Consider the following 14095-nt stretch of genomic DNA (forward strand, 5'->3'; position numbering starts at 1 on the left):
TTCCGCACCGCGTCTCCGCGCCGGCCCTTCCCGGCAGCTCGGCGCGCGGGGCGGCCGCGTCGGTAACTGCGCGCCGCGTCTGGGCGATGCCCGCCTCGACCTTGGCCGGGTCCGCTCCGTGCCGGCTCTGTGCACCCCCGGCGCGGTGGCTCCGACCCATTCGTCGAGAATGGCCCCGAGGAGGCGCGTGGCGGCGGTCTCGTTCTCCTCCTCCTTGTGTCCCGCCGCTCCTGGGGCCTTCGCACAGCCCGGCTGCGGGCGCCGCTGCCGAGACTGCCGCTGACGCTCCGGTTTTGGCTGTTTCGCAGAGAAACGCGAAGCGCAACGGGAGCAGGAGCTGTCTGAACAGGAGCCGGTTCGGTTCCCGTGAGAGGGACTGGCTGAGAGAGGACGTCGGACGAGGCTGCGTGTATGTTTATAGAGGAGATTCTGCTGCTGCTTTGTCTGACCTGCGCTTAGTCCTCTGTACGGTGGATACCCCGGCATCTGAGATCTGCGATGGGGAAGAGAGGAAAAACCTCTTCGTGCAGCTTCATGGAGACCTGGTCAGGTGAGGGCTGAGGTTTGCAACGAGCTGGATTTGCTTCAGTTGTGTAGTGCTCTTCTGCATGCCTACAAATGTATTGGTGTGCAGAGCAGCTAGAAGGAGGAGGTGCCAGCTGGATGCAGTCTCCAGTCACCTAATGCGTGAAAATGAAGTAGTTCTGAGCCTTTTGTACTTAGTCGAGGCATAGCTGGGAGGGTTTGGTGGCTGCTCCAACCAGAACTACAGCCTTGTTTTGTAAGTAAAGGTTATTCTTCATATACTTCTTCATTGCATTCTGTTTTAGGGATGTTATAGTCTTAAGAAAATCTAAACAATTTATGAGGCTGTAAGCAGTTCTTCTGAGAGTGTAACGTCTGAAGTACTTCAACAGTTATTTCACAGTATTTTTGTATTAGTAATTTTTTTTGTGAGTTTCTGAGGTAAATAATTAAAGATCAGCACGGGGCGTGGGCATTGTATCGCATGTTTTATGTCTGCAGTCAGCTAAGGCTGAAAACAGACCTCAGCTCAGAGTTTAAGGTGCGTGGATTTTATCCTGAGTATATTATGGACTCCCCTAGCTTTACAAGCTCCCATTAGGTCTGCGTAGTGATGCTTCCAAATTTCACATTTGATTATGAAGTTGTGGCTCCAGTTCCTAGGGAAAAGGATATTACTGCGGTCTTTCTTCAGAACCCTAAGCAATTGAAATTGAACGAGCTGAACAGCAGCGATAGTTTTTTGTTAGTGAAATGTAAGTCTTAAATTGCACGCGCCTCAAATTTAGAAAGACATAACGTAGCTTTAATTGGGTTGAAGATAGGAGCTCTAATGGCAAGAGATATGAAGAATAGCGTAGGGAAAGGGGGCCTACAAGAGAACTGGGAAGGGACAGGCAGAGTACTGATACGACATAAGGTAATGGCTTCAAACTATTAGAAGGTAGCTTTAGATATCAGGAAGGAATTCGTTACTCAGAGGTTGGCGAAGCCTTGGCCCATGCTGCCCAGAGAAACTGTGGATGTTACCACATCCCTGGAGGTGCTTGAGGCCATGGATGGGGACCTGGGCAACCTGGTCTGGTGGAAGGTGTCCCAGCCACGGCAAGGGGGGGGGGGTTGGAACTGGGTGATCTTTAAGGTGGTTTCCTTATCCTAATCAAACCATTTTGTGATTCTGTGACGTGGTTAAAAATGACAGTTGAAAGAAGTTACCCAGAACTTTTTGCTTTTCCTGACCTGGATTATAGGAACTAACGATAGATTTATTATTAAAAAAAAAAAAAAAAAGGACAATAGCGAACACTTGCTTATGAAGGCAGCCTAATCTCTTCATTTGTTGCTTGAAGTATTTATAAGGAAACTGGCTTGTTGGTACCATAACGGAGAACAGATTTTCTAATGTTTAGAAAAAAGAGCAGGTCTTTATGTTTACTGCAGACATCGGGGGGGGGGGAAAAAAGGACCAGATAAGTCTTGTAGGTGTGTTCAGAGAGGGAAGCTTTGATATTTTTTTTTTTTTTAGTTTTTTGAAGTAACTTCTGTGTTTGAATTCTGAATTTCTCTTCTCACACTATGAGAAGAGGTACAGGTAGCTGTTCCTGTCTTTCATTTGTGGCAGTCTTTGCAAAGTTAGCAGATTTGTCCTGCTGCCCATGTCCTGGAAGGGAATACTGAGTTGCGAACTTTTACTTTACCTGCTTTAGTGGGGGTTTGGACTCAGTGATCTCTTGAGGTCTCTTTTAATCATTGCAATTCTGTAATTTACTCCTTAAACTCATTGTCTCCTGCACGTTAGACTCTTAATGAAGTCTTCTGTTGAATTCTATGGAGAGCTTTTGGTTGCTGTGCATCTGTTGCCTTTGTAATTCTTGGGATGTCTTTGCCACAGAAGAAATTCATGAATTACCACTGAGGGTGTTCTCAGTAGAATCATCTAGGTTAGCAAAAGCCTTTAAGATCATCAGGTCCAATCATGTACCTAACACTGCAAGTCCACTGTTAAACCACATTCCTAAGCACGGTATCTGCAAGTTTCTTAAATACCTGCTGGGATGGCATCTTCTCCACCTCCCTGGGCAGCCTGTTCTGATGTCTGACCATGAAATAATTCTTACTGGTATTGCTTTGGTATCCATCTCTGTTAGGAACAGGAGGCAATCACAAACAGTACCTGCTTCCATTTCCACAGGAAGGTGGCAGAATGTTAAGATATCCCTATACCATCTTGAGATAATCATTTCCTTGAAAAAAAAGCTTACTGACTGCTTTAATAATGTTTGTGACTACAAATTGCTCAGTGAAACATCTGATTGTATCTTACTCTTGATATGTTCGTCTCAAAAAAATTGACTTCCCCACCCTTCTAAATACTAGTTGGTGATTTTCTTTCTAAACCTGAACATGGCAAAATTGATTTGGTACCTGACTCAGAAGACTGGACAAACTGGTCGGTAGGTGGAAGAATAACAAAACCTTTTAACTTTCAGTACTGTTGCATTCCATGTGATATTTCTGCATTTCTCTTTGAAGTATGTATACTGGGAATCAGTTTCTGTCAGAACATTCTTTTCCCCACGCAGCATGCCTTAAGAATCTTTAAGAAATCCAGCTAGAGCTTTTCTTTCTGAAGATCTTTTCCTTTTCAGAAACTATACCTTACTGCAGAGGAGAAGATTAAATAAAAATTTCATTACTTTCTTTAGGATGCTCACACCTGACAACAAAACTTTGAACTAAGAAGATATGGAAATGTGATTGTTGCTCAGGAAGAAGAGCTGCAGCAGTCTGTGAAACTTGCTGATTTTCTGCTTGCTTCTCTTTCTGATAATCCTTGCACCCTTCACTTAGTGGAGCAGCTTCTCTGATTTAGTGGAGGTGGCAGTACCTACTGTGTGATACTGGTGTGGATGCCATGGGCTGTTAGTGCCAGGTAGCAGCTGCTTTGCCTGCTGTGGTTTTCTCTGTGTGGTAGTACTCAGCATTTATTGCACTTCATGCAAGGTAAATTTTGTACATTTCTAATGTGATCACGTGCCAGCTGAGGTTTCACAGTGCACTGTGTTTTCTCAAAGGGAAAGTGTAATTCTCTACATCGAACTCTAACAACTACGTCCACACCTGTCAGCTCTGGTTATGCTAGCAGAGAAATTTGTTACAGAAATTGCCATTACTGCCCTTTGTTCCATATACAGGTTTTGGTTTTCAGTTTCCTGCTTTCAGACTACTTTTAGATTTTGTTGGTAAATCACACTGCCCTTGATAAGGCCTTGGACAGGCAGTCTTTCCAGTGAAGACTCCAGAGTGTCCCCAGAGGCACATGATCAAGTGCTCTGTATGGTGATGTGAATATTATCAGAAGGCAACAAGCCCTTCTGCTCATTGCTTTATTGACAGAGCCGTTTGCTGGACGTGTGAGTGTGATCAGGAGAGATCTGGGCTGTGCAATGCTGTTTCCTTAGGCGTACCCCTGCCTGTGCCTGGTGCCAGAGAGCCTCTGTGTGGTGGGCAGGGAGGCGTCAGCCTTCCCACCAGGCCTTCACTAGGGTTTGTCACGCTGAGCTGCACTTTGTCTGCTGAGGAGCGAGGTGTTGCAGCCCAGGGATGCACTGCTGCTGAACTGTAGGTTCTGCTGTGACCTCGCATACTTCTGCCAGGTAACAAAATTGGAACAGCGTCCGCATTTTTGCAGTCAACTTAAAGAATTCTGAAGGCGTAATTTTTTGGGAGAATCTTGCCTTCCAGCCACCAGCAACCAAAGCTAGGTGGTGCAGTAATGCAGCACACTCTTGTGATCTGTTTTCAGATGGTTAGGTTTTTATGGAAAGATACGTGTTGGTCCAGGGGTTGGCTTGAATAGATACTCCTGCAAATGATCTTTTTGTACCTGATCTTTATTTTTTCGTACAAACCAAGAAACAAGAATAAGGGCATTTCAGGAGGCATTGCAGTTTGACTTAAGTGGACGAGAATGAAAAAAATAGTTTTTTCAAATTAACATTTAAAGTTCTGCAGCAGCCCTGCAGCACTAATTCTTCCTGATCTTAAAGGTGCAAAGGATAAAAATAGAGTTAAATCTTATCTTGAGAAAGGGATAAGTGTGTCATGATAGAATATTCTGCTGCTTCAAGAGGGTAAACCATAGTACTGTACTGTACTATACAGTTTTCGGCACTTCAAAACTGAGATTTAATGAGAACGTATTGAGTATGCTTATTATCTGGATGATCACACAGAGTTGTGGTCAGTGGCTCAATGTCCAAGTGCAGACCGGCGGTGAGTGGCATTCCTCAGGGATCGGTGCTGGGCCTGGTGTTAATATCGTTGTAGCCAAAATGGACAGTGGATCGAGTGCACCCTCAGCAAGTTTGCAGATGATACCAAGCTGAATGATGCAGCTGACTTGCGAGAGGGAAGGGATGCCATCCAGAGGAACCTGGATGGGGTTGAGAGGTGGGCCCACGCCAACCTCATGGAGTTCAACAAGGCCAAGTGCAAGGTCCTGCATCTCAGCTGGGGCACTTTCAAGCACGGATACAGGTTGGGCGGAGAATGGCTGGAGAGCAGCTCTGAGGAGGAGGATTTGGGAGTGCTGTTTGATGAGAGACTCAATGTGAGCTGGCAGTGTGTGCCTGCAGCCCAGAAGGCCAACCACAGGAGAACAGAAGGCTCTGAGGGGACCTTACAGCAGCCTTCCAGTACCTGAAGGGGCCTACAGGAAAGCTGGGGAGGAACTTTTTATCAGGGCAGGTTGCAACAGGATGAGGAGAAATGGTTTTAAACTGGAAGAGGGTAGATTTAGACTAGATACTGGGAAGGAATTCTTGACTGTGAGGGTAGTGAGATACTGGAACAGGTTGCCCAGAGGTTGTGGATGCCCCCTCCCTGGAAGCACTCAAAGGCAGGCTGGATGGGGCTGTGAGCTCCCTTGTCTGGAGGGATGTGTCCCTGCCTACAGCAGGGGCTTGGAACTAAATGATCGTAAAGGTCCCTTTCAACCCAAACCGTTCTGTGACTGTATGGTATGACTGTGCTTATGAAAAGCACTTATCCCTTTTCTGAGTTAAGATTCCTACTGAATTTTGATGTGTAAGAATTACATTATTCAGTGCGTGCTTCTAAACACATCGATTCATTCAGCAACCAAAATGTAGTGTTTGAATGTTTTTTGTGATGTTTTTTGTTTTGTTTTAGTGTTACAGCTAGCTTCAGATTATTTGAAATGTTTTGGGTTGTTTTTTTTTTTTTGTTGGTTTTTTTTGTGTGTGTGTGTGAGTGATACTCAAGCATTTATGGTTCCTTGGCTGCAGGTCACATGCTGGAAAAGCTGTTTTCTGTCAAGCACAAGGTTTCAGTAGCAGAAGTATTAGAATCTGGCTGTAGTCACAGGAGACTCAGGCCAGGTGTTTGATGATCCAGGCATGTCTCTCATATTCCTCTTGAATTCTGTTCTGAAGGTTAAAGAATACATCAGGGTTTGCTGTATTGGTAGTCTTCACTGTTTGGTCAGTCTGTTTATTCCAGTTTCCAATAGCTTGGCTGTTGTAGGTAACAGATACGCAGATTTATCATTTACAGTAACAGACTGGAAGGCTCTTTGTAATGTTTTATGTTGTGTTCACTGCTGTTTCTGTGGAGAAAAAGAAGTTGTGATAACTTAGACCTCAGTTACATATTTACAGAACTTAAGTAAGCCTCTGGATCCCCAAGGGAGATCCTGAAAAAGACTGAGAGCAGTTTGTGTTTGGGCTGGCAGAAAAGGAGGCAATGGGCACAAACTCAAATGCAGAAGTTTTTATTTGAACATCAGGAAGCTTTTTTTTTTTTTTTTTAGAAATTTAAGTAGAATTTTCCTAAATCTTTAGATCATTAAAATATATATTTTTTAATTATTGGGAATCTGCTTTTGTGCAGTATTTCTGATATTGTTTCCTGTCATTGTTTCCTCTTCATATTCTTCAAGTCACAAAAAGGAAACCATGGATTTCATGGCTTAAGTTTTTTCCTCTCCGTTTCCCTTCTGCAATAAATTTCTTCAGATGTTGCAGTTTTTAACTGATGCTTAATGAGCATAGAGCACAGACCCAGGGGTCTGTGTTTGCCAGACCTTTCTGAGAGCAGTGTGTCAGTATCCCTTGCACTTCACTTGCAGTGAGGCATGCTTAATCTTTTTCAAGTTGTCAAACTGTTTTTTTTTGTGTTTTGCTAGGAGGCTGGAACCCACCGAAAAGCCCCTTCAGATTGTGTATGACTACTTGGCTGGGTTGGGTTTTGATGACCCTGTCAGAATGCAGGAGGAGGCAGCAAACTCTGACCTCAGCTGTATGATTCGCTTTTACAGCGGTAAGAATTTGTGTGCATATGCTGTCGCTGTACGCATAATTTTAAATATCTGATGGAGCTCAGGTGAAGCACAAGTCTTTGACCAATTGGCTTTTGTAGATGGCTAAATCATACACACTATCAGAAAGCATTTCTTGAAATAAAGAGTTTTCAGAATCGTAGGAAAAGCATGTAGTTCTCTTGACCCTATTTGTGGCTTGGAGAGGAGATGGCTCGATGGAGAACATGCAATTGCTCTGTTTAATGTTATGACAAATGTCTTAGAAGTCCAAACGAGATGAGAAAAATACTGCAGTTCAGTCTAGATAAAGCATTTCTCACAGCCTCCCTGAAGATAACAGTAAGTTTGTAATTGCTTTTCTGCCGCATCCAAAGGACGGATGCTTGGCAAGTGGGCAGGTTTGCCACAGTCTGTAATTACTTGAAGATTAAAAATGCACTACATGGCAATTGTAGTAACACTTCAGTGAAAGTCATACAGTGGTTGTTTGTCAGACACTTCTGCCCCAGGTACATCTCTTGTTTTCTGTGTGAGGGTTTTTGTTTTATGTGCTACTGTATGTTTTGTCTTAATGTGTTGGTTGCAGTAACTGATATTGCATGTTACGGCTGTGCTGCTATTTGTGCTCATCCTGAAAATGAAGAATAAATGGAGAGTAAGCACAAATGTTCCTTTTTTCTTCAGAAAAGCCTTGCCAGATGGAACAGTTAGATCGCATCCTGCTCTCTGGAATCTATAATGTACGCAAAGGGAAGACTCAGTTGCACAAATGGGCAGAACGCCTAGTAATTCTCTGTGGTACCTGTCTCATTGTGTCCTCTGTTAAAGATAGCCATGCAGGGAAGATGCATATCTTGCCTCTTGTTGGAGGAAAGGTAAGACTTTTTTTTTTTAAAGCTTCCTGTAACGTAGAAAGGAAGAAGGGGATTATAATGATGGGTATTATCCACAAGGGGTTCATCTAGGCTGTATTACTGTATCAGCAGGTGCAGGGAGAATTGCATGATCCTTTCCTACTAGTAGGTAGTCTTAAGCCTAATAAAATGCTTGAAGAGACACTTGCTTCTGTTTTCACAGTAGTAGCCAGTGTGAGTAGGCATCCTGGAGATGATTACTTAAAGGATCTACTTCAGCAGAAAGATGTTAAGAAGGATTTACTACATTGCATTTGTCTCAAATAACCTTATAACAGAGTTTTGTTTGAAATATAGCATTACTGGTTGTAATATTTCACCCTAGATTTCAATCCATTGTAATTGCTGGAATTTAGGTAGACTGTTTTGTTTTCATTCCTCCCTTTGCAGGTTGAAGAAATGAAACGCCGGCAGTACACGCTTGCTTTCACATCAGTGGGAGCACAAGCCCAAACGTACCACGTTTCCTTCGAAACGCTGGCTGAGTGCCAACGGTGGCACCGACAGGCATCCACGGTGAGGCACTGGAGACTGCAGCAGTTGGGTGGTGGGTACCGAGGGAATGAAGGGATTTGTTGTGCAGGCTGGGTCTGCAGGCAGAAGTTTAAACTGGGATGCTTTCCAGCTTCTTTCATTTCTTACATGCTTGAGATTACAGAAGCTTTCTTGGAGCTTTATCCTGGGGCTCTGGCTGTACAGCAGTGTTGAGCAGCAGTTCTGCATTCTTTTCACCCCCACCTACTGAGGGTAGTTAATCACAGCTCACTAGAACAAACCACAGGGACTGGTTGGCCCTATGGCCATAGAGATCTGTAATTGCTCCTGCTGCCATACCCCTATGACCAGTGGCCTAGACTGACTTGGGGCTACTCTGATAGGTTTGAGTTAAGTAAAGCAAGAGATCGTAGGTCAGCAAGGTAAGTGTAGTTTGTTCAGAGCTGCTTCCTTATTCCAGATTAAAGTATAATTAGTTAGTGATAGCTCAACACTGAAATACTCTTTGACCTCAAAGATATAACATGAAATATGGTGCAAGTTGAACTTGGTCATAAACTTTTAAATGAAACAAGTAAGACCTTGAGACAGTGTGTTTAATTGAAGGAGACCTGATATTTGCAGAGACTGAAATGTCGCAAAAACACATGAAGCTGTTTTCATTTTTAATATTTCTGATATTATACCCTGAACAAGCAAACAAAAGAAAGTCAGAAGTAATAGGTAGACCAAAGAAAGGTTCTGTAGACCATAAAGAGCAGAACCGCAATGTCAGGTGCTTCATTTTGCTGTTTGCATCTTTGCAAGGCAGTCAGACTGCTTTCTCAGCAGTTTCCTTATCCAGAGGTACAGCTTTTTCTGTCGTCTTGTCATGGAGTAGCAAATGCCATAAACTCATACTCCACAGACTTGGTTTCCTGCTTGAACTGTACCTATGTTTGGTGGATATATGGGGATTCTTCCATTTTGTGGGTTGGTTACTGCTTGCAGTCTTTGGTTTTCCATTAAACTTCCATATAAGAATTGTTGCACAGCTGCAACTCTTACTCCTTCCTTTCAGGTTGTGTCTATGCGACTTAACATGGTTGATCTTTCGTGCTACAGTCTTGAGGAAGTACCTGAGCATCTCTTCTACAGTCAAGACATCACCTACCTCAACCTACGACACAATTTTATGAGATCAAGTGGAGCAGGGAGTCTTGGTTCTCTTTGCAGGTATGCAAAGAATTATTTTTCTTCTACATTTGGAGTTCTGGACATGATCATCCAGGGGTGTAGGGAAGGGAGTATACCGCCTAGTGGGCACACCCTAGTGGGGTGGTAAAAGATTGATCTTAAGTGAACTCTAACAAATGAGGGAGCTAGGAAGCAAGACTGAGCAGTGCAGGCAGGTATAAGCTTCCTGCAATTTATGGTATTTGTGAATTTCTTTTCACAAATTATTTGTGATTTTTTTTTTCTTACCTGAGATGAGCCTTGTGGAGTGGTATTCTATTTCTACTGGTAAGGTGAAAAACTAATAAACTGCTTGATAAATAGAGAGCATTTATACCTCTAAATTAGAGGTGAGGAAAAGTATAATGCTGCTATTGCTGGTAAGAGTTTGTGGAAGATCTGTAAGATCCAACTTCAGTTCTGATTGTTAAAGTGCGTTTGGAATTGGCAGAGGGCCTGCGATGCTCCAGTTTTAGTTTGGCAACTTGAAATAGGCTCTTAAGAAAGTGGGCAATGTGTGATGGTATGGAAGTATGTTGTAATTGTGTAAGTGAAGGAGCATAACAAAATTGGCTTTAAATGAATTCTGGAGAAACTCAATTCAGAGGAAGATTAGTTTATTGATGCCTATATACTACCCATTTTAAAAAAATTTCAAGGAGTCACTGGGTGAATTTCTAAAACCATTAGAAAGCCTGTAGTAATACTGTCGAATGGTGCTGCTTGGATCCCACTGTGCTTTAGGGAGAATATATTTGGAGAAACTTGGCAGAACTGCAGGTCTGATTTTTATTTTTTTTTTTTAATTTTTAAAATATTATTTTGAATCTCTAAATGCCTGTTACCAGGATATTTCATTTTTCTTCCTGCAGAGTAGGAAGAAGTATCCATGAGCAAGAAAAAAGTTGCTTGCTTATGGGAATTCCTTTCCAATTTCTTTGAGTACCAAGATGAGTCCAATTTTAATTCTGAGCTTGCTTAAGTATACTCTAGCTGATATATTGTAATGCATTGTTACTGGAAAAGCTGTTGAAAATAATTCAATCTTTTGTTTCCTATTTCTCCAAGTACATTGGATGATGTTAAAAACAGAGTTAGAACTTATTTTCTAAAATGTAGTGTTGCTAGTTCACAGGATCAGCAAAGGGGCTTGACCTTGCATGTAAATCAACAGTGGATTTGGTATGTTATAACCCCAATTCTCCCTAGCTTTGACTGTGTCAGATGATAGAGCTGAAATCTACAAACAAGCAAAAGCAATATATGGAATATTTCTGTCCCCAAACCAGCTTCTGTTTGGGCTGTTGTAAGAGGATAGATCCCATTGTGACCTCGTTGCTGTGTTTCAATATCTTTGTTATCCCAGTATGCCCTGTGAGAGCACAAACTAGTACTGAGGAGCCATAATAAAAGGAAAACATGACTGCAGTAAATGAAATTATTGATTCTTATGCTGCTGTAGGAAAAAAGGAACCAGTGAACATGATTTGATGATTCTTACCACCTAAATAACTCATGTATACAGCTTGAATGAGAGGTTAGCAATCCATTCCTCTGTCTCTTACTAGTGAAGAATGTTGGAGAAAAGGAGAAGGAAGAAGCTTGGAAAATTTTATGCCCCTCTTTGCGTTTGCTTTGATATCACTGCGGGGGGATGAATTCTAAAACCTGGTTAAGATGTTGCGTTTAATGCTTTACCTCTTAAGGGCAATTTTTCACCAGTCTGCTTGTATCAGAAAAAAGAGCTGCTTATTTTTAGGAACAGGTACCATGTAAAAAGCCATAGCTGAATTCCTGAGAAAGCAGTTTCAGTATTTGCTGATTCCAAAATCTGAGAACTGCTTTAGATCTCTTAAAATGGAACCAACTTACATGAAAGGTAGCAAAGGTAAGAACTGGGAGAAGGAATATCTGCCTGCTATAATTAAAGATCAGGTTCGAGGCCATCTAGGGAAACTGAGATTTAATGAGAACGTATTGAGTATGCTTATTATCTGGATGATCACACAGAGTTGTGGTCAGTGGCTCAATGTCCAAGTGCAGACCGGCGGTGAGTGGCATTCCTCAGGGATCGGTGCTGGGCCTGGTGTTAATATCGTTGTAGCCGAAATGGACAGTGGATCGAGTGCACCCTCAGCAAGTTTGCAGATGATACCAAGCTGAATGATGCAGCTGACTTGCGAGAGGGAAGGGATGCCATCCAGAGGGACCTGGATGGGGTTGAGAGGTGGGCCCACGCCAACCTCATGGAGTTCAACAAGGCCAAGTGCAAGGTCCTGCATCTCGGCTGGGGCACTTTCAAGCACGGATACAGGTTGGGCGGAGAATGGCTGGAGAGCAGCTCTGAGGAGGAGGATTTGGGAGTGCTGTTTGATGAGAGACTCAATGTGAGCTGGCAGTGTGTGCCTGCAGCCCAGAAGGCCAACCATATCCTGGGTTGCATCAAGAGAAGTGTGACCAGCAGGTTGATGGAGGTGATTCTGCCCACTCAGCTCTTGTGAGACCCCATCTGGAGCACTGCGTCCAGTTCTGGAGCCCCCAACACAAGAAGGACTTGGAGCTGTTGGAGCAGGTCCAGAGGAGGGCCACAAAGATGATCAGAGGGCTGGAGCACCTCCCCTATGAGGGCAGGCTGAGAGAGCTGGGAGATCAGAAGGCTCTGAGGAGACCTTACAGCAGCCTTCCAGTACCTGAAGGGGCTTACAGGAAAGCTGGGGAGGAACTTTTTATCAGGACAGGTAGTGCCCGGGCAAGGGGAAATGGTTTTAAACTGGATGAGAGTAGACTAGATATTGGGATGAAATTCTTGACTGAGGGTGGTGAGATGCGGGAACAGGTCACCCATAGAGGTGGTGGATGCCCCCTCCTTGGAAGCACTCAAAGCCAGGCTGGATGGGGCTGTGAGCAACCTGGTCTGGAAGGAGGTTCCCTGCCTACAGCAGGGGGTTGGAATCTTAAAGTACCCTCCCAACCTAAACCATTCTGTGATTGTGTGAAAGCTCAAATCTGTAGGTTTATCCTTATTGGTCTGTAAAGAAAAAATCTGTAGGTTTATCCTTATTGGACTGTAAAGAAAGAAACAATGTTGTTACAAAGCACTGTGTATAAGTTACTAGTCTTTGTATTCTTGTCACATCCTTGCACTGCAAATTGTTCTCTAAAGGCTACTGCCTATACTTGGCATTTCTTTGTCTTTTAGTTGCATCGTTAGAGAGTTTGCTTGTGGCTGCAGCAAGTGTACAATGCCTATGCTCTTTTTTCATGACAGGATGTTTTCTCAAACAATTCATTACCAAATTTCAGATATACTCCTTTTGAAAAATTGCATTTAAAGCCTATGTCTTATACTTCGTGAGATCTCAAGCCAACAGTAATATTCTTTTGAAGGCGGATTAAACTTGTTTTGTTTAACTACATGAAAACACTTGAAAATAAAAAGTGAAAATGGAACGATCCTTAGAGGTCATTTAGCTCCAACCTTACCTCATCAAAAAGTATGTTATGAATGAAGTATGCATTTCTCTGTCAACTATCTGATAGATTTGTAGTTGTCTTGGAACAGTGCATTATAAACTTCCTAAATGAGTTCTTTTTTGATGGATTAAGTTTGGGATGGCAAGGTTGTTACTTAAGGAAAACTGCTTTTGTTTTCTTTAGAAAGAAAGAGGATCTCTTTGAGGGGAATCTCTTGCATATTGTCCCATCCCATGCTCAATTTCTTTCATGAATTTGGACCTGGCAGTTATAGGGGGGCAACACCTTGTTACCCACAGGTGTGGGACTGTAGTGATTGCAAGAACCACCACAGTTCCTGCGCACAGTGTGCTCATGGTATGTCTGCCAAGCATGTGGCACTTCCAGTGTGGAAATCCTTTCAAGGACCTCTGGATGCTGATCCTGAGGCTGACTCAGTGTGGAGTCAGCACTTCTTTGCCATTCCGTTTCACAGCTCTGCCAGACCTTCTGTTGTACTTCCCTTGAATGGGTATTCCTCTCTTTTAATCCATTCTCGGAGCCGTTCCAGTTAATGTACTATTATGCAGCTTCAAAATTTAGAATGTTACTCAAAATAATTATTGGAAGGTAAATGTATTGAACTGAGAAGTTTCTTTTAGTTAATCATAGTCACTCAGAGAGAGTCTGTCAGGGATCAGGTTTAAAGGTTCTTGTCTGTTTCTGCAGTAAAAACATGGTATTTGATCATTCTCAGCATTACCTCTGAGATATAAAATATTAGTGGCTTAAAATAATATTTGTGTAAAAACTGCTGTAATGATTCAGCTGGACTGTATTGTTGTGTACAAAGACTTTAAAAGCCTTTGGGATTGTTTGCTTTGAGACTATGGATATTTGCTAATAACTGAAGTTCTTGCCTCTAGGTTTTCTCAGTTGAAGAGCTTGAATCTGTCTCATAACAGACTGGGGGAATTTCCTGTATCGCTGTGTGAGATCTCTACTCTGACCGAACTCAATATGTCCTGTAATGGACTTTATCACTTGCCAAACCAGATCGGCAAGCTGCTGAAGTGAGTGCTCTTTTTTTTTTTCCTGTGGTTATAAACCTTGGTGTTTTGGTGTAGCACAGCTGATGTAAAGGGGCCAA

The 14095-nt window shown here is 42.9% G+C and overlaps 1 protein-coding gene across 1 annotated transcript in view; it reads left to right on the plus strand.

Moving 5' to 3' along the window:
• PHLPP2 (PH domain and leucine rich repeat protein phosphatase 2) overlaps positions 1-14095 on the plus strand; it is a 28533-nt gene that overhangs the window by 237 nt on the left and 14201 nt on the right. The window contains exons 2-7 of the mRNA XM_085235231.1: positions 309-550; positions 6734-6867; positions 7553-7743; positions 8173-8298; positions 9338-9492; positions 13872-14018. Coding sequence (XP_085091357.1) covers positions 309-550; positions 6734-6867; positions 7553-7743; positions 8173-8298; positions 9338-9492; positions 13872-14018 — 995 coding nt within the window. The remainder of the gene's footprint in view (positions 1-308; positions 551-6733; positions 6868-7552; positions 7744-8172; positions 8299-9337; positions 9493-13871; positions 14019-14095) is intronic.

This window comes from Meleagris gallopavo, chromosome 13 (genome assembly GCF_905368555.1).
Source record: "Meleagris gallopavo chromosome 13, MGAL_WU_HG_1.1, whole genome shotgun sequence".
NCBI lineage: Eukaryota > Metazoa > Chordata > Aves > Galliformes > Phasianidae > Meleagris > Meleagris gallopavo.